The sequence below is a fragment of the Entelurus aequoreus genome, linkage group LG11 (genome assembly GCF_033978785.1).
Source record: "Entelurus aequoreus isolate RoL-2023_Sb linkage group LG11, RoL_Eaeq_v1.1, whole genome shotgun sequence".
In the NCBI taxonomy this organism is placed as follows: Eukaryota; Metazoa; Chordata; class Actinopteri; order Syngnathiformes; family Syngnathidae; genus Entelurus; species Entelurus aequoreus.
In genome coordinates this window covers 52,811,424-52,835,259 of record NC_084741.1, presented here as the reverse complement: position 1 = coordinate 52,835,259, position 23,836 = coordinate 52,811,424, and the positions used below count along the sequence as shown (strand labels likewise).

Sequence of the window (23,836 nt, the reverse complement as noted above, 5' to 3'; positions counted from 1 at the left end):
TATATATATATATATATATATATATGTATATGTATATATATATATATATATATATATATATATATATATATATGTATATATATATATATATATATATATATATATATATATATATATATATATATATATATATATATATATATATATATATATATATATATATATATATATGTATATGTATATGTATATATATATATATATATATATATATATATATATATATATATATATATATATATATATATATATATATATATATATATATATATATATATATATATATATATATATATATATATATATATATGGTTGGTTTAACTCTTATCTTACTGACAGGATGCAGTGCGTCTCCCATAACAATGTGACCTCGGACTATGTTAAGGTAACGTGCGGAGTTCCCCAGGGTTCGGTTCTTGGCCCTGCACTCTTTAGTATTTACATGCTGCCGCTAGGTGACATCATACGCAAATACGGTGTTAGCTTTTACTGTTATGCTGATGACACTCAACTCTACATGCCCCTAAAGCTGACCAACACGCCGGACTGTAGTCAGCTGGAGGCGTGTCTTAATGAAATTAAACAATGGATGTCCGCTAACTTTTTGCAACTCAACGCTAAGAAAACGGAAATGCTGATTATCGGTCCTGCTCAACACCGACATCTATTTAATAATACCTCCTTAACATTTGACAACCAAACAATTAAACAAGGCGACTCGGTAAAGAATCTGGGTATTATCTTCGACCCAACTCTCTCGTTTGAGTCACACATTAAGAGTGTTACTAAAACGGCCTTCTTTCATCCCCGTAATATCGCTAAAATTCGTTCCATTTTGTCCACAAGCGATGCTGAGATCATTATTCATGCGTTCGTTACATCTCGTCTCGATTACTGTAACGTTTTATTTTCGGGCCTCCCTATGTCTAGCATTAAAAGATTACAGATGGTACAAAATGCAGCTGCTAGACTTTTGACAAAAACAAGAAAGTTTGATCATATTACGCCTATACTGGCTCACTTCCACTGGCTTCCTGTGCACCTAAGATGCGACTTTAAGGTTTTACTACTTACGTATAAAATACTACACGGTCAAGCTCCTGCCTATCTTGCCGATTGTATTGTACCATATGTCCCGGCAAGAAATCTGCGTTCAAAGAACTCCGGCTTATTAGTGATTCCCAGAGCCCAAAAAAAGTCTGCGGGCTATAGAGCGTTTTCTATTCGGGCTCCAATATTATGGAATGCCCTCCCGGTAAAAGTTACAGATGCTACCTCAGTAGAAGCATTTAAGTCTCATCTTAAAACTCATTTGTATACTCCAGCCTTTAAATAGACTCCCTTTTTAGACCAGTTGATCTGCCGTTTCTTTTCTTTTCTTTTCTACTCTGCTCCGGGGTGGACCGCTAGCCTGTTCATCGGATGGGGACATCTCTACGCTGCTGACCCGTCTCCGCTCGGGATGGTTCCTGCTGGCCCCACCAAGGACTGGACTTTCGCTGATGTGTTGGACTTTCACAATATTATGTCAGACCCACTCGACATCCATTGCTTTCGGTCTCCCCTAGAGTGGGGGGGTTACCCACATATGCGGTCCTCTCCAAGGTTTCTCATAGTCATTCACATTGACGTCCCACTGGGGTGAGTTTTCCTTGCCCGTATGTGGGCTCTGTACCGGGCTATATAAATAAACATTGATTGATATATATATATATATATATATATATATATATATATATATATATATATATATATATATATATATATATATATATATATCAGTGGCGTGCAGTCACTAGAGGCAGGGGAGGCACGGCCTCACCTGCCATCATGGAAAGAAAAAAAAAGTAAAAAGAAAAGAAAAAAACATGAAATTGTTATATGTATCCAGTGATTATACTAAAGTTATTTTCCATTTAACTTCACCAGTTTTAGATTATTTTTATTTTTATTTTCACATTTGCCGTTCAAATACTGACAAGAGACGGTGCGGTGTCAGCAGCCAGTTGAGGCACGTCACTGCGTTGTGCCTCGCCCTCAACATGGATTGTGCGCAATGACTCGGCTAACTGCTGGCCTGCTGTGCAGTGAGACCGTATTGCTATATGAATTATATTATACATTTCCATAGTTTAGTTAGCTGAGGTATATAATGTACAGTGTATTTTGTCAACAACTGTATGTGTGTAACGTATTTTTAGTGCTGAGCGATCATAAAACTGCTGCCAAGACACACTGTGTGAGGCTCGTATCATAACCCCGCCTCCTGGTGCCGGTTAACACTCCCGCCGCAGAATGCATCGCCCGACGGGAGCGCCACACCAACCAAAGCCCACACCCAAACCCTCCACGTGCAAGACCGAATCCACCCAAAAAAAGTCACTTAACAAGAAGCCAAAAAGTGCAAAAACAACAATGCTCGCGCGGCGCGCCGGAGGAGCCGTGAACAGGGACACAACATTAGGTACACCTGCAGAATGCAGCGCAGCTTTCATATTTCATTCATTCACAACGCTCCCGCATTTATAAGTAACGGTAAGACCATAATAACGTTTTTTTAATTAAATGTGCTTTATTGTGTGCTACAGTTTGTAAGTGTAAAGTTAAAGTTAGTAGGTTAAAGTACCAATGATTGTCACACACACACTAGGTGTGGTGAAATTTGTCCTCTGCATTTGACCCATCCCCTTGTTCATCCCCTGGGAGGTGAGGGGAGCAGTGGGCAGCAGCGGCGCCGTGCCTGGGAATAATTTTTGGTGATTTAACCCCCAATTCCAACCCTTGATGCTGAGTGCCAAGCAGGGAATAATGCTGGTATGAGCTTTTAAAGGCCTACTGAAATGAATTTTTTTATTTAAACGGGGATAGCAGATCTATTCTATGTGTCATACTTGATCATTTCGCGATATTGCCATATTTTTGCTGAAAGGATTTAGTATAGAACAACGACGATAAAGATCGCAACTTTTGGTATCTGATAAAAAAAGGCTTGCCCCTACCGGAAGTAGCGTGACGTAGTCAACTGAACATATACGCAAAGTTCCCTATTGTTTACAATGATGGCCGCATGAAGTGAGAGAGATTCGGACCGAGAAAGCGACGATTTCCCCATTAATTTGAGCGAGGATGAAATATTTTTAAATGAGGAAAGTGCAAGTGAAGGACTAGTGGGGAGTGGAAGATGCTGTGAGAGCCGGGGGTGACCTGATATTCAGCTGGAAATGACTACAACAGTAAATAAACACAAGACATATATATATACTCTATTAGCCACAACACAACCAGGCTTATATTTAATATGCCACAAATTAATCCCGCATAAAAACACCTAAGTGTTTGTTATGCTAGCTCCTAGCTACTAGCTCGAGCTAGTTATAGCTCGAGCGGGTAATATGGACGGGATCCTGTATATATAACCCGCCAATACAATTCAAACACCTGCACAACACACACACTCACTCAGCCCAAACAACCGTTCACCTAACCCAAGGTTCATAAAGCTTATATATTTAATCAAAGTTACGTACATGACACACACGTACTGGCAAGCAATCAAATGTTTGGAAGCGCGCGGGTTGGACCTGATATTCAGCTGGGAATGACTACAACAGTAAATAAACACAAGACATATATATACTCTATTAGCCACAACACAACCAGGCTTATATTTAATATGCCACAAATTAATCCCGCATAAAAACACCTAAGTGTTTGTTATGCTAGCTCCTAGCTCCTAGCTCCTAGCTACTAGCTCGAGCTAGTTATAGCTCGAGCGGGTAATATGGACGGGATCCCGTATATATAATCCGCCAATACAATTCAAACACCTGCATAACACACACACTCACTCAGCCCAAACAACCGTTCACCTAACCCAAGGTTCATAAAGCTTATATATTTAATCAAAGTTACGTACATGACACGCACGTACTGGCAAGCAATCAAATGTTTGGAAGCGCGCGGGTGGGACCTGATATTCAGCTGGGAATGACTACAACAATAAATAAACACAAGACATATATATACTCTATTAGCCACAACACAACCAGGCTTATATTTAATATGCCACAAATTAATCCTAATGCTAGCTCCTAGCTCCTAGCTACTAGCTCGAGCTAGTTATAGCAAGCGATCAAATGTTTGGAAGCGCAGCTGTGTACTCACGTTATCGCAACTGTGTATCCAAATCAAAGTCCTCCTGGTAAGAGTCTCTGTTGTCCGAGTTCTTCCATCTTGACTGCATCTTTCGGGAATGTAAACAAAGAAGCGCCGGCTGTGTACGTGTTGTTGCTGACTTCCCTCGCAAAATAGACACTTCGCACCGACAACTTTCTTCTTTGCTTGCTCAGCTTCTTTCTCCATAATGCAATGAACAAATTGCAACAGATTCACCAACACAGATGTCCAGAATACTGTGGAATAATGAGATGAAAACAGAGCTATTTCGTATTGACTTCAATGGTGTCCGAATACTTCCGTTTCAATGATTGACGTCACGCGCATACGTCAACCCTCAGAGGCGTTTCGAACCGGAAGTTTAGCGGGAAATTTAAAATTGCACTTTATAAGTTAACCCGGCCGTATTGGCATGTGTTGCAATGTTAAGATTTCATCATTGATATATAAACTATCAGACTGCGTGGTCGGTAGTAGTGGCTTTCAGTAGGCCTTTAAACATAACCCGTTAACTGCTGCCAATCAAATTGTGAATAAGATACTCTTTAGGGTTCATATGTTTGTAAATCTGACTGTGATAAAGTCAGTGCCTCACCTGACATGAACGTCACCGCACGCCACTGATATATATATATATATATATATATATATATATATATATATATATATATATATATATATATATATATATATATATATATATATGAAATACTTGACTTGGTGTTCTAGCTGTAAATATACTCCTCCCCTCTTAGCCACGCCCCCAACCACGCCCCGGTCCGCCCCGGTCCACCCCCGACCACGCCCGCCACCCCCAACCCCCCCACCTCCCGAAATCGGAGGTCTCAAGATTGGCAAGTATATGGCCTTGACTGTTGAGTGAATTATAAATGTATGTTTGTAAAAATAAATAAAAATAAATACAAATTAAATAAATAAATATGCTAAACACAAAGGAAAGCTAAAATACTGCTTCCGGTTCAATTTGTCACCACACAGATAATCACGCATTTTTGCATTTTGTATGAACATTTTTTTCGATTTTTTTGTTTATCTGGAAAATTTTAAATCCATAAAAGGAAAACAGCACAAAATCCAACTTTATGGCAATATTTTAATGAAAATCCACTCTTTGAAGAAAAAAAACTGCGCTAATTGTATCTTTTCATTTGCGTTTTAGAATTGGAAATAGAATGAACGGACCACAAACGTATATGCATTTTTGACAATCTCAGAAATAATTAAAAAAAGAAAAATACAGACTTTGGTATAATGAACTGTCCGGTAGGTGGCAATATGCACCCTGCAGATGGTCACAACGATAAAATGAAAGAAGAAGAAGTACGGTCGCGAGTCAGTGTAACGTCATTTGGCTGATTAGTTCCTGCTGACCAGAAGCACATGATCAGGCGTGTTTACACCTGCACTGACAGCAGCAGTATCGCCTAAAAAGCGTTGCTGTCGCACTTCGAAGAGGAACAACTGTAGTCGGAAGTAGAGTGTTGTTTGTTGGTAAGTCGGCCTCTGGTTTTAATTTCAGTGTTTTAGCCTTGTTTGTAGCTGCTGTAGAGTTGCTGGCTTCCGTAGCCGCAGTTAAAGCTAACAGTAAATCACAATCAATGCCAATATTAATGTTAGCTAACAATGTTGGCTTCTGAAGAAAATTAAACTCGGTTTTTGAATGTTACGTCTGAGTATTAAACAAGAAAACTAGTAGCAAGTTAGGTGCTGCAATTATTACCTCATCATGCCTCCTCCTCCTCTTTTAGTTACATTTGGTCTTGATATTTTCGTTAACCTCCAAAAGAGACAAGCGGTAGACATGGATGGATGGAAAAGTACGGTGACCCATAAGGTCAAACACAGGCAGGGTCCAAAGCCCAAAAAGCATAAAACGCGGACATGCTGCAAATTAAACCTATATAAAACGAATGCAAACAATATTTGCAAATGCCAAACACATACATATAAAGCACAAAATCAACAGCATGAGAGAAGTGATGCATGTTTGTTTGTCAGGCTAAGGAATATCCTTTTTGAAGAAATCAATCAATCAAAGTTTACTTCTATAGCCCTAAATCACTAGTGTCTCAAAGGGCTGGACAAGCCACAATGACATCCTCGGCTCAGATCCCACATCAGGGCAAGAAAAAACTCAACCCAATGGGATGACAATGAGAAACCTTGGAGGGGACCGGTGCAATGGACTTCGAGTGGATCTAGCATAATATTGTGAGAGTCCAGTCCATAGTGGATCTAACATAATAGTGTGAGAGTCCAGTACATAGTGGATTTAACTAGGGCTGCAACAAGAAATCGATTAAATCAATTAAAATCGATTTTAAAAATAGTTGGCGATTAATTTAGTCATCGATTCGTTGGATCTATGCTATGCGCATGCTCAGAGGCGATTTTTATTTATTTATTTTTTTAAATAATGTTTTCTTTTTTTTTTAATAAACCTATATTTATAAACTGCAACATGTACAAACAGCTGAGAAACAATAATCAAAATAAGTATGGTGCCAGTATGTTGTTTTTTTTCAATAAAATACTGGAAAGGATAGAAATGTAGTTTGTCTCTTTTATCCGATCATTAATCGATTAATCGAAGTAATAATCGACAGATTAATCGATCATCAGATTAATCGATCATCAGATTAATCGATTATCAAATTAATCGTTAGTTGCAGCCCTAGATTTAACATAATAGTGTGAGAGTCCAGTCCATAGTGGATCTAACATAATAGTGTGAGAGTCCAGTCCAAATGAGCAGGATGCCCACTGACGTTTAATGAACATCTGCACTTTACCTTACGCGAGACAAGCACACATGGTTTTCTCTTTTTATGCATTTTAACTCGTGTATAAACGCTGACAAAAGTCAGCTAACAGTAGAGCCAATTGGAGTGGCTCTTTCTTGCCTATAAGGTGCTCTAAAAACCTCCATCAAGGTTTTTTATACAAGCTGTAAGTATTTATGTAATGTAGTAACAGGCACATTCACAATAACATGTAATACGTAAATATTTTGCTGACTGTAAACATCCATCCATCCATTTTCTACCGCTTGTCCCTTCCGGGGTCGCGGGGGGTCCTGGAGCCTATCCCAGCTGCATTCGGGCAGAAGGCGGGGTACACCCTGGACAAGTCGCCATCTCATCGCAGGGCCAACACAGATAGACAGACAACATTCACACTCACATTCACACACTAAGGCCAATTTAGTGTTGCCAATCAACCTATCCCCAGGTGCTTGTCTTTGGCGGTGGGAGGAAGCCGGAGTACCCGGAGGGATCCCACGCAGTCACAGGGGTAACATGCAAACTCCACACAGAAAGATCCCGAGCCCGGGATAGAACTCAGGCCCTTCGTATTGTGAGGCACATGCACTAACCCATTGAACTCAGGACCTTCGTATTGTGAGGCACATGCACTAACCCCTGTGCCACATGGCCTCACTCTGGGAGGTGAGGGGAGCAGTGAGCAGCAGCGGTGCCGCGCCCGGGAATCATTTTTGGTGACTTAACCCCCAATTCCAACCCTTGATGCTGAGTGCCAAGCAGGGAGGTAATAGGTCCCATTTTTATAGTCTTTGGTATGACTCGGCCGGGGTTTGAACTCACAACTTACCGATCTCAGGGCGGACACTCAAACCACAAGGCCACTGAGCAGGTAATAGTAGTTGGCCAACTTTCCTTTGGGCATCATGCTCATAAATAATGACTTTCTACCCTGGTTGCCTGGCATACGTACGTTTTATGCCGTTAACCTGCAGCATTTTTCTCATGCAGTTGTATTTTGGGATTTCTACGTAACGTGTTATAGAGTTGCAGTATTTTGAAATTTGCATCATTGCTGTGTTTAGACACTGTCCTCAAATGTACTCAATAATGCTGAAAGGTGTGCTAACAGGTTTATGTCTACCATTTAACTTTATACAGCCACCTGCTGGTCTCAGGGTCTGGAGCCCAGGAAACCAGCCCTCTGTCCACCATGGGCGAGACAGATGTGGAACGTGAGTTTTTCCTCTTATAAGGTCCATCATTAGCGTCTCCCATTTTACATTTTCAACATGCTTGTTAATCTGTTTTCACACCACCTGGTATTCTGTCCCAAGCACTGCTAAGCGTTTTGTGTTGTGTCAGTGACTGCATGCAGCAAAAATGGTGAATAACATGTAAGTTTTGAGACTGAGTCATGTTGTGTGTTTTTTAACTCTAGAGGTGACTCTGGCACTGCTTGATGCAGCAAATGATAAAGACCCCGATGTCCAAGCTCAGGTCAGGAAGTCAATGCTGACTCTGGGAAAAGAACAGCCTGACAGAGTGCTTGCTATGTGTCAGGACTACCTGCTAAAACACCCAAAGGTAATTCAGTGCATGCCATATGTAGTGGAAATTAATACAAAATACACTCTCCCTCTAATAATTCACACACAGGGGAATACTTTTTTAAAACAATTTTACAACCTTTTTAAAAATATTTAAATTTATTTACTCAATATCAAATAAAAACAATATTAAAATAAATCATATGTGAAAAGTGGCAGGAATAAATATAAACTTATACCAACATGGTTAAAGTGTTTTCATTTTATTTGGTTCACACACTCACTTGTGAACATTGCATTGAATTTACTTTGTTTATGGGACATCCAAAAAAATATGTTTTCAGTCCAATATCTCGGACACATTTCAGAATTAACAGTTTACACATCAACATGACAAAGATACACTACCGTTCAAAAGTTTGGGGTCACCCAAACAATTTTGTGGAATAGCCTTCATTTCTAAGAACAAGAATAGACTGTCGAGTTTCAGATGAAAGTTCACTTTTTCTGGCCATTTTGAGCGTTTAATTGACCCCACAAATGTGATGCTCCAGAAACTCAATCTGCTCAAAGGAAGGTCAGTTTTGTAGCTTCTGTAACGAGCTAAACTGTTTTCAGATGTGTGAACATGATTGCACAAGGGTTTTCTAATCATCAATTAGCCTTCTGAGCCAATGAGCAAACACATTGCACCATTAGAACACTGGAGTGATAGTTGCTGGAAATGGGCCTCTATACACCTATGTAGATATTGCACCAAAAACCAGACATTTGCAGCTAGAATAGTCATTTACCACATTAGCAATGTATAGAGTGTATTTCTTTCAAGTTAAAACTAGTTTAAAGTTATCTTCATTGAAAAGTACAGTGCTTTTCCTTCAAAAATAAGGACATTTCAATGTGACCACAAACTTTTGAACGGTAGTGTACAAGCTACATAAATGCATGATCAAATAGTGAATAGTGACGGATGCAAATAGAAAAGAGCCCAATAAATAAAATAAATAAAACCCCAACAAAACAATATATCAAACAGGGCTTGTCTAAATTACATTAAGCTATTTATATAAATACCATAACTCAGGGGCTTTCTTATCTTTAGAAAATGTTTTGTTTAAAGTTTTAAATCATTAGTGCAATAAAATATTTTCCACGGGTCATTAAAAAGTATTAAATTCGATGACCAGACGCATTCAAAATGTAATACAGTACAATTGTAAGCCTGGGCTGACAGTCAATAAGTAAATTAATTGAACGATAAATGAAAATAAACTCAACAACTTTGCTATGTCGCCGTGTTTTTTTTCTTTGACTGTTGCTTGTGACAAGAGATCTCACTATGCATCGCTCTCAGCACCTGAACACGTTTAGTCGACAGTAGAATTACATGAAAAAAGTGAGCCTATTGTCTGTCATCCACAATTTTTGTTTCGGTACGCAAAGGCGGGGTCAACTTGCAATTGTCTTTCACACATTTTCCTGTGTATACTAGTGGTAGTGACACTTACTTTAATGTTGGAGCTGGAACTAATCATTTTGAAACAATGTTAGCGAAGGTGGGCTGTGTGAACTTCGGAAATTATGTTGTAACAAGGTGACCAATCACAGCTCTTTCACTTTATTTCAACAACAAAATATACATAACATTCAAACAATTACAACATTCAAATAAACATGTCTATGCATTTAAAAATAATTTTAAATAGAAATAATGTTCAAACCGTTAAGGAATTGAAACAAAACTACTATAAGGAAATAATAAACTAAAGAAACATGTTCAAGGGATAACAAAAGAAAAAAGAACAAAAAATAAAAGCATCATATTAGCCATCCATCCATTTTCTACCGCTAGTTAAATTTGTAAATGTTTGTCTTTTCGTTGGAAATTGTCTTTATAATGTCTTTTAGGATGTAGGAAGTTTTCATGAATTTTTTGTTTTTCTTAGTCATCATGAGTGAACGATGAGTGTTGATTGCAAACCCAGAGAGGCGTTCTGCAGCGTGTGCAAAAAGACCTCCTAATTTTGCTCAAAGGGCATCAATGCAATTACATCACACATGCTATTTGCTAATCAAGAGTCGGCGATTAAAGGCAGGCAGGCTTTTTATCGGGGTGATATTGGAAAACAAAGAGAAGCTCACAAGCTGGTAAAAAAATAGATGTAAATGGCCAAACTTCATTATAAGGATAAGGTAGAGAAAGAACTAAAAAATGGTAGTTCCCTCTCTGCTTGGAGAAGAATTAAGTCCATGGTTGGAATGCAAGACTCCAAAAAAAGTCTGCCTAACCCCCACAAGCCTGATTCTGTACTAGCAGATGAGTTAAACCAGTTTTATTTAAGATTTGATTCTCATGATTTCAGTAATGAATTATCTGAATCCAGAGGTGCCCCTGTGATTCAGATTAATGAAATGGATGTCTGGAGAACATTTGAGCAGACAAATGTGAGGAAAAGCCAGGGGCCTGACTGCATTAGTGGTAAACTACTTAAAGAATGTGGTCTGCTTTTATGTGGCATTTTCTCTCACATCTTCCAACTGTCTTTATCACAGAACTGTGTCCCCAAATTATGGAAGGAGTCCATTGTAGTACCTGTTGCAAATGTCCCATCACCAAGGGTGCTGAATGACTACCGCCCTGTGGCATTGACCTCCCTGGTGATGAAAAGCTTCGAGAAAATAGTGAAGCAGAGTTTAATGGTCATGACCCGGGATGCAATTGATCCACTAGAGTTTGCTTATCAGCCCAGGAAATGTGTAGATGATGCCACAGCAACATTACAACACCTTGTTGCTGGGCATTTAGATGGAAATAAAACACATGCACGCTTATGCTTTGTGGATTTTTCATCTGCGTTCGACTGCATGCAGCCACACATTCTGGTTCGTAGACTGCTGATTATGTCCAATATTGACTTTGGTACTATATGCTGGCTAGTGGACTTTCTCACTTCAAGATCACAGAGGACCCCTGATGCTCACTTATGCTCCACAGGATCACCCCAGGGGCGGGTCCTGTCCCCCTTGCTGTTTGTACTGTACACAAATGACTGTCAGAGCACACTTCAGTCAAGGTCCATCATTAAGTTTGCCGACTACTCGGTCATAGTCAGCCTCCTGCAGGACAAAGAGTCAGACCACGGTCCTGTTCTGGAGAACTTCATCAAATGGTGCGATGATTCGTACCTGGAGCTTAATGGCGATAAAACGAAGATGTTCATTGACTTTCGCAGTGAACCCCTTGCCAAAGCACCCATTCTCATTAGTGGCTCTGCTGTTGAGATAGTCAGTGAATACAAGTATCTAGGTACAATTTTAGACAATAAATTGACCTTTGATGCCAACACTGAACATATTTGCAAAGAAGGCCAATCAGAGGCTGTTTTTCTTAAAGAAACTGAGGGGCTTTCAGGTTGATAGGACACTGATGAGGATGTTATAGGACACTGATGAAGATGTTCTATTCATTCTATTCATCTTGTATTGAGTCTATTTTAACTTATTCTTTCACTTCCTGGTTTGGTACCCTCAGTGTGGCCAATAAAAACAGACTAGGTGGTATAATCAAGGTGTGCCAAAAGACCATAGGCACTACCTTGAACTCCCTGAATTACAAACCCCATTTCCATATGAGTTGGGAAATTGTGTTAGATATAAATATAAACGGAATACAATGATTTGCAAATCATTTTCAACCCATATTCAGTTGAATATGCTACAAAGACAACATATTTGATGTTCAAACTGATAAACTTTTTTTTTTTTGCAAACAATCATTAACTTTATAATTTGATGCCAACAACACGTGACAAAGAAGTTGGGAAAGGGGGCAATAAATACTGATAAAGTTGAGGAATCCTCATCAAACACTTATTTGGAACATCCCACAGGTGAACAGGCAAATTGGGAACAGGTAGGTGCCATGATTGGGTATTAAAGTAGATTCCATGAAATTGCTAGTCTGGCCTGCCTGTAGTCCAGACCTGTCTCCCATTGAAAATGTGTCGCGCATTATGAAGCCTAAAATACCACAACGGAGACACCCGGACTGTTGAACAACTTAAGCTGTACATCAAGCAAGAATGGGAAATAATTCCACCTGAGAAGCTTAAAAAATGTGTCTCCTCAGTTCCCAAACGTTTACTGAGTGTTGTTAAAAGGAAAGGCCATGTAACACAGTGGTGAGCATGCCCTTTCACAACTACTTTGGCACGTGTTGCAGCCATGAAATTCTAAGTGAATTATTATTTGCAAAAAAAAAAAAAACGTTTATGAGTTTGAACATCAAATATCTTGTCTTTGTAGTGCATTCAATTGAATATGGGTTGAAAAGGATTTGCAAATCATTGTATTCCGTTTATATTTACATCTAACACAATTTCCCAACACATATGGAAATGGGGTATGTAGATCTATCAGGCCAGAGTCATCCAGAAGGCAAAGGCCATTCTGGTCAACTTTCAGCACCCTCTCTTCTCAGAGTTTAGACCCTTGCCCTCACGATGCAGGTACGCCCCTAGTAATATGAAGGCCAAAAACAACAGATACACAAGATCCTTTGTTCCCTCAGCTGTTGACTTTATAAATGAGCTTCTTAAACACGCTTAGCTGCTATGCACAGTCACTTTAGTGGGAAGTGACTTTAGTTGGAAGTGACATGTGATGATTAGTAGTGCCAAATTTTTATGGCGTGACCAATAAAGACATTTCTGCTGGATATTTAACCACAAAATGAGGAATCAATGCGTGTCATTGTGTGCCAACATCTTATCATTCTGTCACAGCCCTTGTGATTAACACTTGATGTCACCATTACTGTGAGCAACCATCCAAATGTCAGGAGATATCATTGATACAATGCATAGAATGTTCATGTGTTCAATGTTGTTTTAATGTATTAGTATAAAGCTTCTACCTGCAGTGTTAATGCAAAATATCTGCCAGTTTGGTTTGGTAATTAAAACATACATTTAGATTGCTTGTTCATGTTGTCCTCCTTGCTGCATTTTCCCTCTCTAGTTGGTAGTGGGCCACAGAGTTATCATTCTTCAAACCATTGAGATGATTATTGGCAACAGGATAGATGCTGTCCCTTACCCCAGGATCAAGAGCATAATTTCTTTGGCCTCAGATGAGATGACGCGATCAAAGGTGAAATATGTCACATGTTACAGTAGAGTTTGGTTTGTAACACTTAGACTCTTATAAGATATTTAGTGTGTTGTTTGTGTTTGTGCTTCACACAGGAAGTTGTCCCTGACTGGCAGCAGGCAGCCAGCAACATCCTGGTTGCTGTGGGCAACAAACACATCAACGACATCATGGAGGAGATACTTAGCAAATTTCAACCTGGAATTTTGCCTCACTTTTTTGTGGTCCAGACATTAGCAAACCTTTCGGATTCTAACGGTATACCATGACAAACTGCAGCACAAGTAGGGATGGATGGGTACAGAATTCATTACTTTTATAGATACTGGCCGATTTCCGTTGGTAGTATCAGATATCGATCCACGTGAAATCAAACAGTGTCATATTTTGTTACCTTTGTTGCTCGTGGCGTCACGTCTATTTGCAGACGAGGAAACAAGCACTCAAACAGCACTCAGAGCGGACTCAGCCAAACTGCTTCGAGGTAGTGTTGCAATTTGTAATGCCAACAAAGCAAGTATTTCTAAAGGCTCGAACGCAAAGTAATGCTTCACTTCCCTGGAAAGTTTTAGCTTCTTGCTAATTTACATTGGCTTTGCTATATACATGCTACTGATGAGCATTAGGGATTTTAGATTGCAATTTCAACACCTCCGAATTTAATAACAAAAACTACAGCTCAGATGCACAATAAAATCAAACAGCGAGCATGTAAAATAAATACAATACTCACAATATAAACTCTTCGTAAGTGAGCTTCATGGCAAAGACTACATCCTAGCTAAGCAACACATTTTAGTCCATACACTTATGACTAACCACTAACTAACTACTTACTAACATTTTGGAATTGCAACTGCATGCAAAGTCTATTATTTAATACTTGCAAATGAGACTCTGAAATGGAATAAGTAAACATGATCTAAAACCCGGACAGCACATGTTTAACAATCAGCTCATTTTTAAATGCTACATTAAGAATTAGATTTTATTATTAAACAATCAACATTTATTAGCACACACAAAATTACAGAAAACCGTTGAATATCCTGGGAATCAGGACCATATTGGATCAAATGTGAAAGGTACCCATCCATCCCTAAGCACAAGTGAGCTCCACATTTTTATTTCATGTAATGCTAATTCCAAACTTGTACTTCTCTAATAATATACTTTGTACATAAAACTTTAGCAGGATTTTAGATGTAGATTTTGTAGACCTTTGTTCACACCTACAGGATTGTATTGCCCTTATACTGCCTTGTCCTGCACGTCAGTTTAAGTCTGCACCCCAGTTCCAGTGTAGTTTTATTTTATGGCCAACGAGCCGGCTTTTGTTATTGGCTTGATGTAATGTAATGTAGCGTTTATAAGGAGCCACTGTTTTTGTTTTAAATTATTATTTTTAACGCCTTTATCTCCTTTTCTCTGTAGTTTATGGCATGGTTCCTTTCCTGAATGCTATTCTTGGCACAATGTTGCCCATGCTTAGCCTAACCAAACAAGACAACATGAAGTGGGTGTTGTCCACAGGTACGAACATACTTTGTTTTGCAATATGGCTCTTTTTTTTTAGTAATACTCAACTTTCGTGTAAGCATGTGTATTGAAATGCTAATAGTCAAATGTTGACCTGCGTCACTAGAAGTGGTACAACATAAGATGGTAAATCTTACTGTATTGCATCTTTAAATTGATTGCTCCTCTTCTTTTCTGTCCTTTTGTTTTGTGTTTCTCCTTTAGCACTGTGCCATTTCAGTGACAGCATCATGGAGTACCTTGCCAACCTTGACAAGGCGCCAGATCCCACAGTCAGGCAGGACACATTCTCCAGTGAAATTTATGCTGCCTTTGACATCGTTTTCAATAACTGGTTGCAGAGCAGAGATTCAAAGGTAAAGCGTTCACAAGGTTACCACGCTGGGTCAGTTTGTTTGCTCAGTCTCTCGTAGCTTAAATTAGGGAAGTTAATGTAGAAAGGGAAGCTGGGATAAGTCAGGTGAAACTTGTCCTTATAGCTTTCAAACCCAAATGGTGTTCGCGGGCACTAAAATATTCCTTTTTACCATTTGGTGAAATATATACAGTATATAATATGATTTTAATCTACAGTATTACACTTCATTGTGGTCTATATCAGTGGTCCCCAAACTTTTTGTAGCTGCGGACCGGTCAACGCCTGAAAATTAAAAATACCACCTTTTTCCCGGAATATCTCTCCATGGTTTGCCAAAATACGCCGACGTAGGGCTGGCCGATATGGCAAAAAAATTATCACGATTAATTTTTTCATAACATATAAACTCGATTAATATAATTTTTTTTTTTTAATCAAAGCGGATTGTCCTGTGCAGGATTACCAATTACAGAATCCCTATTGTTTACTATTGCAGTATTTTGTAACAGACATTCCCACCATGTTTGATAGAGGTAATAAATGCTAACAGCTGACAACCGTCATTTTGTTCATATCTTTAATCATGCTTACTAGAGGTGCAACAGTACAGGTAACCCGCACTACGGTCCGCACCTGGTTTTAGGGCTATGGTTTTGCTTCTTTTTCCTGTACGTTTTGTGGGGGTAAAGAGAACAACTTTTTTTCCTCTCAAAGTTACTTAGTTTTTTTGCTTGTTATCACAAACATTCTGCAGTAAACAAAGTATCAGTTGTGTACTGAATACTATAAGACTTTTTCAAGTTAACATTTACTAAACAACACTTTCAAATGGCATACTATTATTTGTATTCTTTAATTACTTGTATACATCAGTGCTTCTCACCAGTGCTTTGGCAAACGGCAAGCGGTGACCCACTTTGTGGAGTTTTTAAAACTCAAATTCTGTATCTTATATTGAATGAAAATACATTAAAGTGCTGTTCGAATTTGAGGTACTGTAAAATAATGTGTATCAGAACATAAAACATCAGGAACCAAATGTTTTATTATCCACAAACAAAAAGAACACAAAGTGTCTGTCTGCACAGTCCTTTTTATACCGTTATACCGGTACTATTGTGCTTGTTACTCCAAGAGCAGGGACACGTTGACTGTGACCAATAAAGTTGCATAGGCATTCTCTGTCTGAACGGCTGCAAGTCCACATTCTGGGCCGGATTACTTGTGACCTGCAGCAGATAGTGAAACTAAAGCCGCGGCTCCTTTTACATGTTGTGTTTCGATTTATATGCTTGTGTTAGTCACATTTCTTTATTTTATTCTTCTGGGCTGCACTTCCAGCTGTATAAGGGGACGAGGCACAACTCAAATTAATCGCAATCGACAATCGTGATCATATAATCGCCCAGCCCTGCGCTGATGTTACAGATTGGTAAACGTCACAAATCGAGGCTAATCTCATATGGCTTGCTTGAAACAAGGCACAATTGTTTGATAAATATCTACCCAAGCCTCCATGGTTTAAATGTACATTTTCGGCACTTAAGGGGAACCCAAATACACAAAAATAGATGCCAACTGGCAAGAAAATATGATTTTGCATAGTATAACCCCTTTGAATATATTTAACAATACTAAAAGCACAGGCATACTTCATTTTATTTTATTTTATTTTATTTTTATTTTTCTACTTTAACTCTCTCCCATTCTGTCTGCTGCTCTAAAGGCTATTACGGTACATTTAAAGAGTTGGATCACATTTGTACCTCTCATGGTTGAAATTAAACATGCGGAAATTAAACTAACAACATTTTGTCAATTGATAGCTGTTAGTGATTGGTTAAGCTTATTATTTGATTTGGACTCTAAAGGACTCAACTGTGGACTTTATAACCATGTCCACGTTGCTATGCTAAAGTTAGTTGTTGTTTAAAGGACATGCTGTTACTAAACTTTAACAATAACTCCTTTAAAAAAAGATTCAGATTTGATTAACTCCTAATTTAAAAAGATCCAAGAACTGTATGAAATGTCTGCCTTTTGACAGATTGTGCAGGCATATCTAGTTGTTATTCATTAGGAGAACCATACTCCTGCAACACATCTCATCTGCTTGTGTTCTTGTGGACAAGACCACCGATACAAACACAATGTACAGTGGCAGCCGTAACTGCACTGGTTTTTTTTTCATGTACGCAGCCTCGATTCTTCTCCACTCAAAAACATAGCAGCCGTCTAGCACCCTTAAGAACAGCAGAACACTTCCAGCCTTCACCATAACCGGTCTGAACATTTTGTGAACTGCTCCAACTCAATGCATGTATACATGGATATCATACAATAATATAATAACAATTATAAATGGTTATGTATTGTCTCTGTTGAATGTCTCCCTCCTAATTGGAGACAATTATAAAGTATAATTTGTTCTGTCTTGCAGTTAAGATTAACAGTCGCAGAGGCCGTTGGCTCCATGTGCCATTTGATGGCCAGCGATAAACTAGAGGAGCAGATTCCCAAAGTCATTCCTGCCATGTTGTCCTTGTATAAGAAAAACAATGAACACCACATCATTAGTAAGGTGAGCCCAGGCTGCAGCATTGTTGTAGTTTACTGTTTAGATTTTCAAGAAAGATCTTTAAACTGTTTAATTTCTTGTTTCTGTCCTTTATCCTAGGTTAATGCGGGCAAAGCAAGATAATAGTCTTTGTTTAGAGAATTAACTGTTGTTTGTCTTTCAACTCCTTTGTTACAGAGTCTATGCCAAGTTCTTGATGCTTCTGTCAACATGGGCAGCAGGGTGTTGGAGACACAACTGGACAGTTTGCTCTCTGCGCTTCATCAACAGGTATATTGCACGTATGAATAGATCTACTTTGTATGTTACAAATAGGGCTGGGCGATTATATGATCAATGATCGTGATTAATTTGAGTTTGATCATGGTAATTAGCTGTTAACATACAGTATATATTTTCTTGATAAAAAATGCCTGTTAGAAGTTACAGCAGTAGGAAACAGTAAGGAAGCAACGATGCTCGGTATAATCGTGCATGGAACAATCTGCCTTTAATTAACATGATCCTGTTTGCGTCTGTGAATGTGAATGTGTGTGTTTTTGTGAATGTGTTTGTGTCTGCGCGCGCGACCGTTCCTGTACCACCGTCACAATAGCCAGGCTCGTCACGACGTGATAAATATTCAATCAGCATTGTGCCTCTTTCCCCTTACACAGCTGGTAGTTCAAACCAGAAGAATGAAATTAAGAAATGTGTCTAACACTAGCATAAAAGTTAATACACAACGTTGAGAAGGAGCAGCAACTTTATACTGACTCACATTAGTCTTACTGCAGCTCACCAGTAATCCTGCCCTGGATGCGGACTCGCTTTGTGACTGAACTACTGTATTAGTTCCGACTGGGAGAATAAACACACCTACTCATTTAATAAGAAAAAAACATTTTTATATCTAGATATCTTTTAATCAGATGTTTTTTATGTGTTTTCTCTGATTCAACTCCTCAGATATAAAACTCTGCAGACGCTTTGTTCAAATTATTTTTGAGTTTGTGGATAAAAACATTTTGTCCTGAAATAATCATTAAATGTGTTTTTATGTGTTGGTATACATTATTTCACAGTACCTCAAATTCAAACTGCACTTTAATGTATTTTCATTCAATATAAGCTACAGTATTTGAGTAATCTAGGTCACCACTTATTGATACCAATATTTTGGTACAGGTACCAAAATGTATTTCGATACTTTTCAAAATAAAAGAGATCATCATGCCACCTTTTGCGAGGCATGTTTTAAAGCAGCGCTTGCAGTGTGACTCTTCCATATTTAAAACCTCATCTTGATTGATAGTTTTGAAGCCCATATATCTCCACATTGCACTTTGCGTACCCTCTTTTTTAATCAGTAGAAATATCTTTATTTGCCCACCCCCACCACACGGTGTTTATGCTTGTGTTCACTGTGAGTGTGTGCGCGCTGACACACTCAACATGCTCCTCGGCTCAGCAATATCACCGCTGCACGGCAGCATGCAGATGAAAAAAAATACCAGTATTTTTCAAACGCAGTATAGTACAGTTTTCAATTTATTAGTACCACGGTACTTTATTAGTACCGGAATACCGTAGAACTCTAAGCACAATCGTAGATATAGACAAAATGACAGTTGTCAGCTGTTATTATATTACGTTGATCAAATATGGCAGACATTTACGCTACAAGATACTGCAGTAGTAAACAGTAGGGATGCAACAGTACTCAGTATAATCCTGCACAGGACAATCCGCCTTTACTAAAAAACAAACAAACATGATATTGATGGTGATCGGATGATATAAAAAAATGTTCCTCTTGTTTAACATTCACTGTCCTACTTACTTTTTTCAGCAAGCTAAAACTGTATTTGTAAAAAGGCTGCTTTAACTTTGGAGAACTAAAATACGGTACATCCACGAAATGCCATGCAATGTATCTAAAACGGTACCTATGATTATTTTAATTTACATTTAAAACACTTCCTTTTGGTCTAGATAATATGTATTGGGTATGCTTTGGTGTAAATTTTGCCCAAGAGTCACTTTAATAACCCTTTTTTTCGTGTCTGTCAGATTGTGGAGGCGCTTACAGATTGCAAATGGAACCATTCCTCACGCTGTCCAAAAGTATCACAATTTATCTGATGAAAATGTATACTGTTTAAATACATATCTTTTGAAATTGTCGCCACTACTTTTTTCCAGACACTGTCAAAAAAAAAAACAGTATATAGATTTACCCGGTCACAACATTAGGTACACCTAAACACTCGCCAATCGATTCAGAACTTAAAAAAAGCTGCTCATACAAGAATTTGTCACTGCATGTCGCACATCAGTGTTATTGTACGTATGCCAAGATTAGATAAAAATAATACTTAATCCTACCTTTTTTTGCCTGTAGCAAAATGAGAGGATCTTCTCCCTCTCTAGCTTAGAGCTTGACTTAATATTAAAATAAGAACGTCCACCTCGCTGTGACGTCACAACATAACCAGACTGCAAAACCCCGCGAACAGAGACATCCTAAACTGTGTGCAAGCTCACACCAAAATGCATGAACCTTACTATTTATTACTTTGGCACTTTTTTTTTCTTTTTTTTTTTACAAGTATTCTCCTATTGAATTTTTCAGTTTTTTAACAGTGGGTTTAACAATCAATTGCTTTAGGTTTTTCCATAAAAGAGCCGTTGCATTTTTAACCTGCAAATACCTTTTGTTTTATTATAATGAAAAGGGGAGCCAAATTAATTTATTAAAACTACAATTTGTAGTACAACACTGTACTACAACACTGCCTAATGTATAAATTAATAAACAGTATGTTCAGTCAGGTCTAATGTAAAGCATTGCAAACTACAACCACAATATCAAATGTAATGTTAAATTAATTGAATAGAGTTTGTCTTTTACATGGTTTTTGTATTAGATTTAATACTCCTACTCCTTTTAAAGGTGCCATATGTAATAATGTGGCCAGAAATGGTTCTGCAATCACGGTCAAAATTCTGTAGTCCCCTGCCCCTCTCCCTGACTGAAGTTGCCAGATACTCAGCCGAATCCAGCTCGATCAACTGGGCTACTCCAATGAACTTCAAACTTCCACTGTCTCTTACTAGGTGTTGAGGTGCTGGGACCATAATTGCTGAATAGAAAAACGTCTAACCAACACATTTTACACAGCAATGAGGCTTTTTTCAGGAAGAAGTATGTCATGCCTGTGTACAATATCACAAAAAATGGCAATCATATGGTTAATTGTCAGTACTATCAGAAAACAGACTAAAACAAACTACAACCAACGCTAGCAATGGTTATACTGGTGAAAATAAGTAGGGCATGCTTAGCAGCCTAATGTAGGCCCAAAACTAAAGAGGAGACATTTTACCAAGGTATTTCTATAGGCTACACAAATGAGGAATTCTTTTATGATGTGATTTGGCTGTCTCCATACGTTTCACAATGTCATGACAACCGTGCAATGTTGCGACCCATTTCCTCAGCGTATCAGCATATTGAGAACGAAATAGGCACTGACACGTCACACTACCCATATCCACATAGGTTTTATTTGTCGAATATATATTTTACCCTGTCAGTTCAAATACACATCGACATGCAGGCTAACGGGCATATATTTCCCCCGTTAGCCTATACGTCGGTGTCATTGACCGGACTAGCATCCTAAGCATTACACTAGGAGCGAAGCACCATCACACTAAGCATTCGTTGCACGAACATACTAGTTTGTTAGACAAGATCATAGACTATAATAGACAATATAGTTTACATACGAAATGTCCATTTTCATTTATTGCAAGTAATAAGAAAATGTACTTGCCTATCAAGGAGGAAATTATTAAGTTTGGCGTCAGATAAAAAAAATCTTCTAAGCTGAGAATTGTAATGACGCCTTTTAGATTTACTAAGGTCTGACATGTTTAGTAACTTTACCAGTGGCAGTAGCCAGACGAAGAGGGCGGTGCGTAACTGGCAAACTGGATGTGTCACACTCACGGACTTTCTAATTAGTCAAACAGTAGAAGGTGGTACATCGAAATGAAAATAGTAACAAGATTTTGGGGCTGTAAATCTAATTTTGAAATGAGCATATCCCGGCTGAACTACTGTTATCAGTTATAGAGGTATTCGAAAATAACATGATTTATTAATGCCTTATGACATATCAGGGCCATTTAATGATGACTCGACATTAAATTATTTCTCATGGCTCCTTTAATTAGTTAAGTTTAGTCAAGTATACTCTACTTTGCTAAATGATCTGTGTTTCATCCTGTGTAGCTAAATATTAAGCTACAAATGTCACATCTGTGCAATTTAAAAGTGTATGTGTGTCTATTGTGTTGTAGTGATCCTTTTCTGCCCCCAGGTGTCCACCTTTGTTGATTACAGTAACCCTCCTACAGTCAAGAACCACAATGAGGTTCTGCGTTGCTTCAGTCTGTTAGGTAGTATAAATCTTTTATAAATAGATATGCTTCAACTCACTGTGGTGCACTGTGACGTACGCTTTGTTTGGAGTCACAAGAGCAGTAATGAAATTGTCCATTATTGCGTCAGAAACGGTGTCCCTCTGAGGATAATCATATTACTTGTGGCGCTCAGTGTAACCAACCACATGTTTCACTCTTGACCCATTTTGCTTTGCTTTTTTATATTGTTGCCTTTTAGACAGTTGTGATTAAGCACTACTGTATACAAGTACATATTAATTGATTGATTGATTTTTTGGAATTTTGCCCATCGTTCACAATCATTATGAAAGACATGACAACAAATGTTTTGTTTTTAATGACTTCTAACTCGTAAATAAAAGCCTGCATACAGCAAAGCTAATGGGAGCTCCTCTATTTCGCTCATAAAATCCAGTAAATAACCACTCAAAAAACACCAATAATACTCTATTTACATTTTGTTATTTGAATACTAACCAAGTATTATTGATATTGTTATAAGCGCTAACGCAGGCTAACTATTTATAGCGGCGCTGTGATCACTTCCGTGCGTCCCTATGTTTACATCGAGTGGTCTGCTGCTTTCTGGTTTCCTTGCTCCTCATAAATCATGCATCTCACCTGGGCAGAAGATGTCTGAGTAGGTATTCCGACAAGTTGGTGCACTTTGAAAGCTAATTAGGACCCTAAATGGACGAGGACAACACAAAAAGATGCTTTGGTCCTACCTCGTTCCCCACCCCTTTTCTTTGTAAGGATTATGAGGCATTGTTCAACTATATTGGACTATACGAACATTCTAGCAGTCTGCATCTTAATGATAGCAGACTATGCACAGTAAGTTATGTTTTATTATGTTTGTTGGCTCTCATGAAGTCTGCAGTGAGTAATAATCAGTGATGTACATAAAAAACAAACGTCATGATGCGTTTTTGAAACTAATGCGCCGCCTATGCTTAAAATGGTCAAAATACGTAAATATTAAATGTTATATATATGTGCCCATTACTACATTACATATATACCAACATCACACTAAGCATTCATTGCACGAACATACTAGTTTTGTTAGACAAGATCATAGACTATATTAGACAATATAGTTTACATACGAAATGTCCATTTTCATTTATTGCAAGTAATAAGAAAATGTACTTACCTATCATGGAGGAAATTATTAAGTTTAGCGTCAGATAAAAAAAATCTTCTAAGCTGAGAATTGTAACAACGCCTTTTAGATTTACTAAGG

General features: G+C 38.2%; 1 protein-coding gene across 2 annotated transcripts in view; it reads left to right on the top strand.

Annotated features, from left to right (window-relative positions):
- Positions 1–5,512: 5,512 nt before the first annotated feature.
- The window catches only part of mroh1 (maestro heat-like repeat family member 1), a 51,596-nt gene continuing 33,272 nt past the window's right edge, over positions 5,513–23,836 (top strand). For both annotated transcript variants that reach the window (XM_062063515.1, XM_062063514.1), the window contains exons 1-10: positions 5,513–5,685; positions 8,118–8,191; positions 8,398–8,543; positions 13,526–13,657; positions 13,753–13,915; positions 15,092–15,190; positions 15,401–15,552; positions 17,995–18,135; positions 18,310–18,402; positions 22,503–22,581. In XM_062063515.1, the coding sequence (XP_061919499.1) occupies positions 8,170–8,191; positions 8,398–8,543; positions 13,526–13,657; positions 13,753–13,915; positions 15,092–15,190; positions 15,401–15,552; positions 17,995–18,135; positions 18,310–18,402; positions 22,503–22,581 (1,027 nt within the window). In that variant the 5' untranslated portion in view covers positions 5,513–5,685; positions 8,118–8,169. The remainder of the gene's footprint in view (positions 5,686–8,117; positions 8,192–8,397; positions 8,544–13,525; positions 13,658–13,752; positions 13,916–15,091; positions 15,191–15,400; positions 15,553–17,994; positions 18,136–18,309; positions 18,403–22,502; positions 22,582–23,836) is intronic.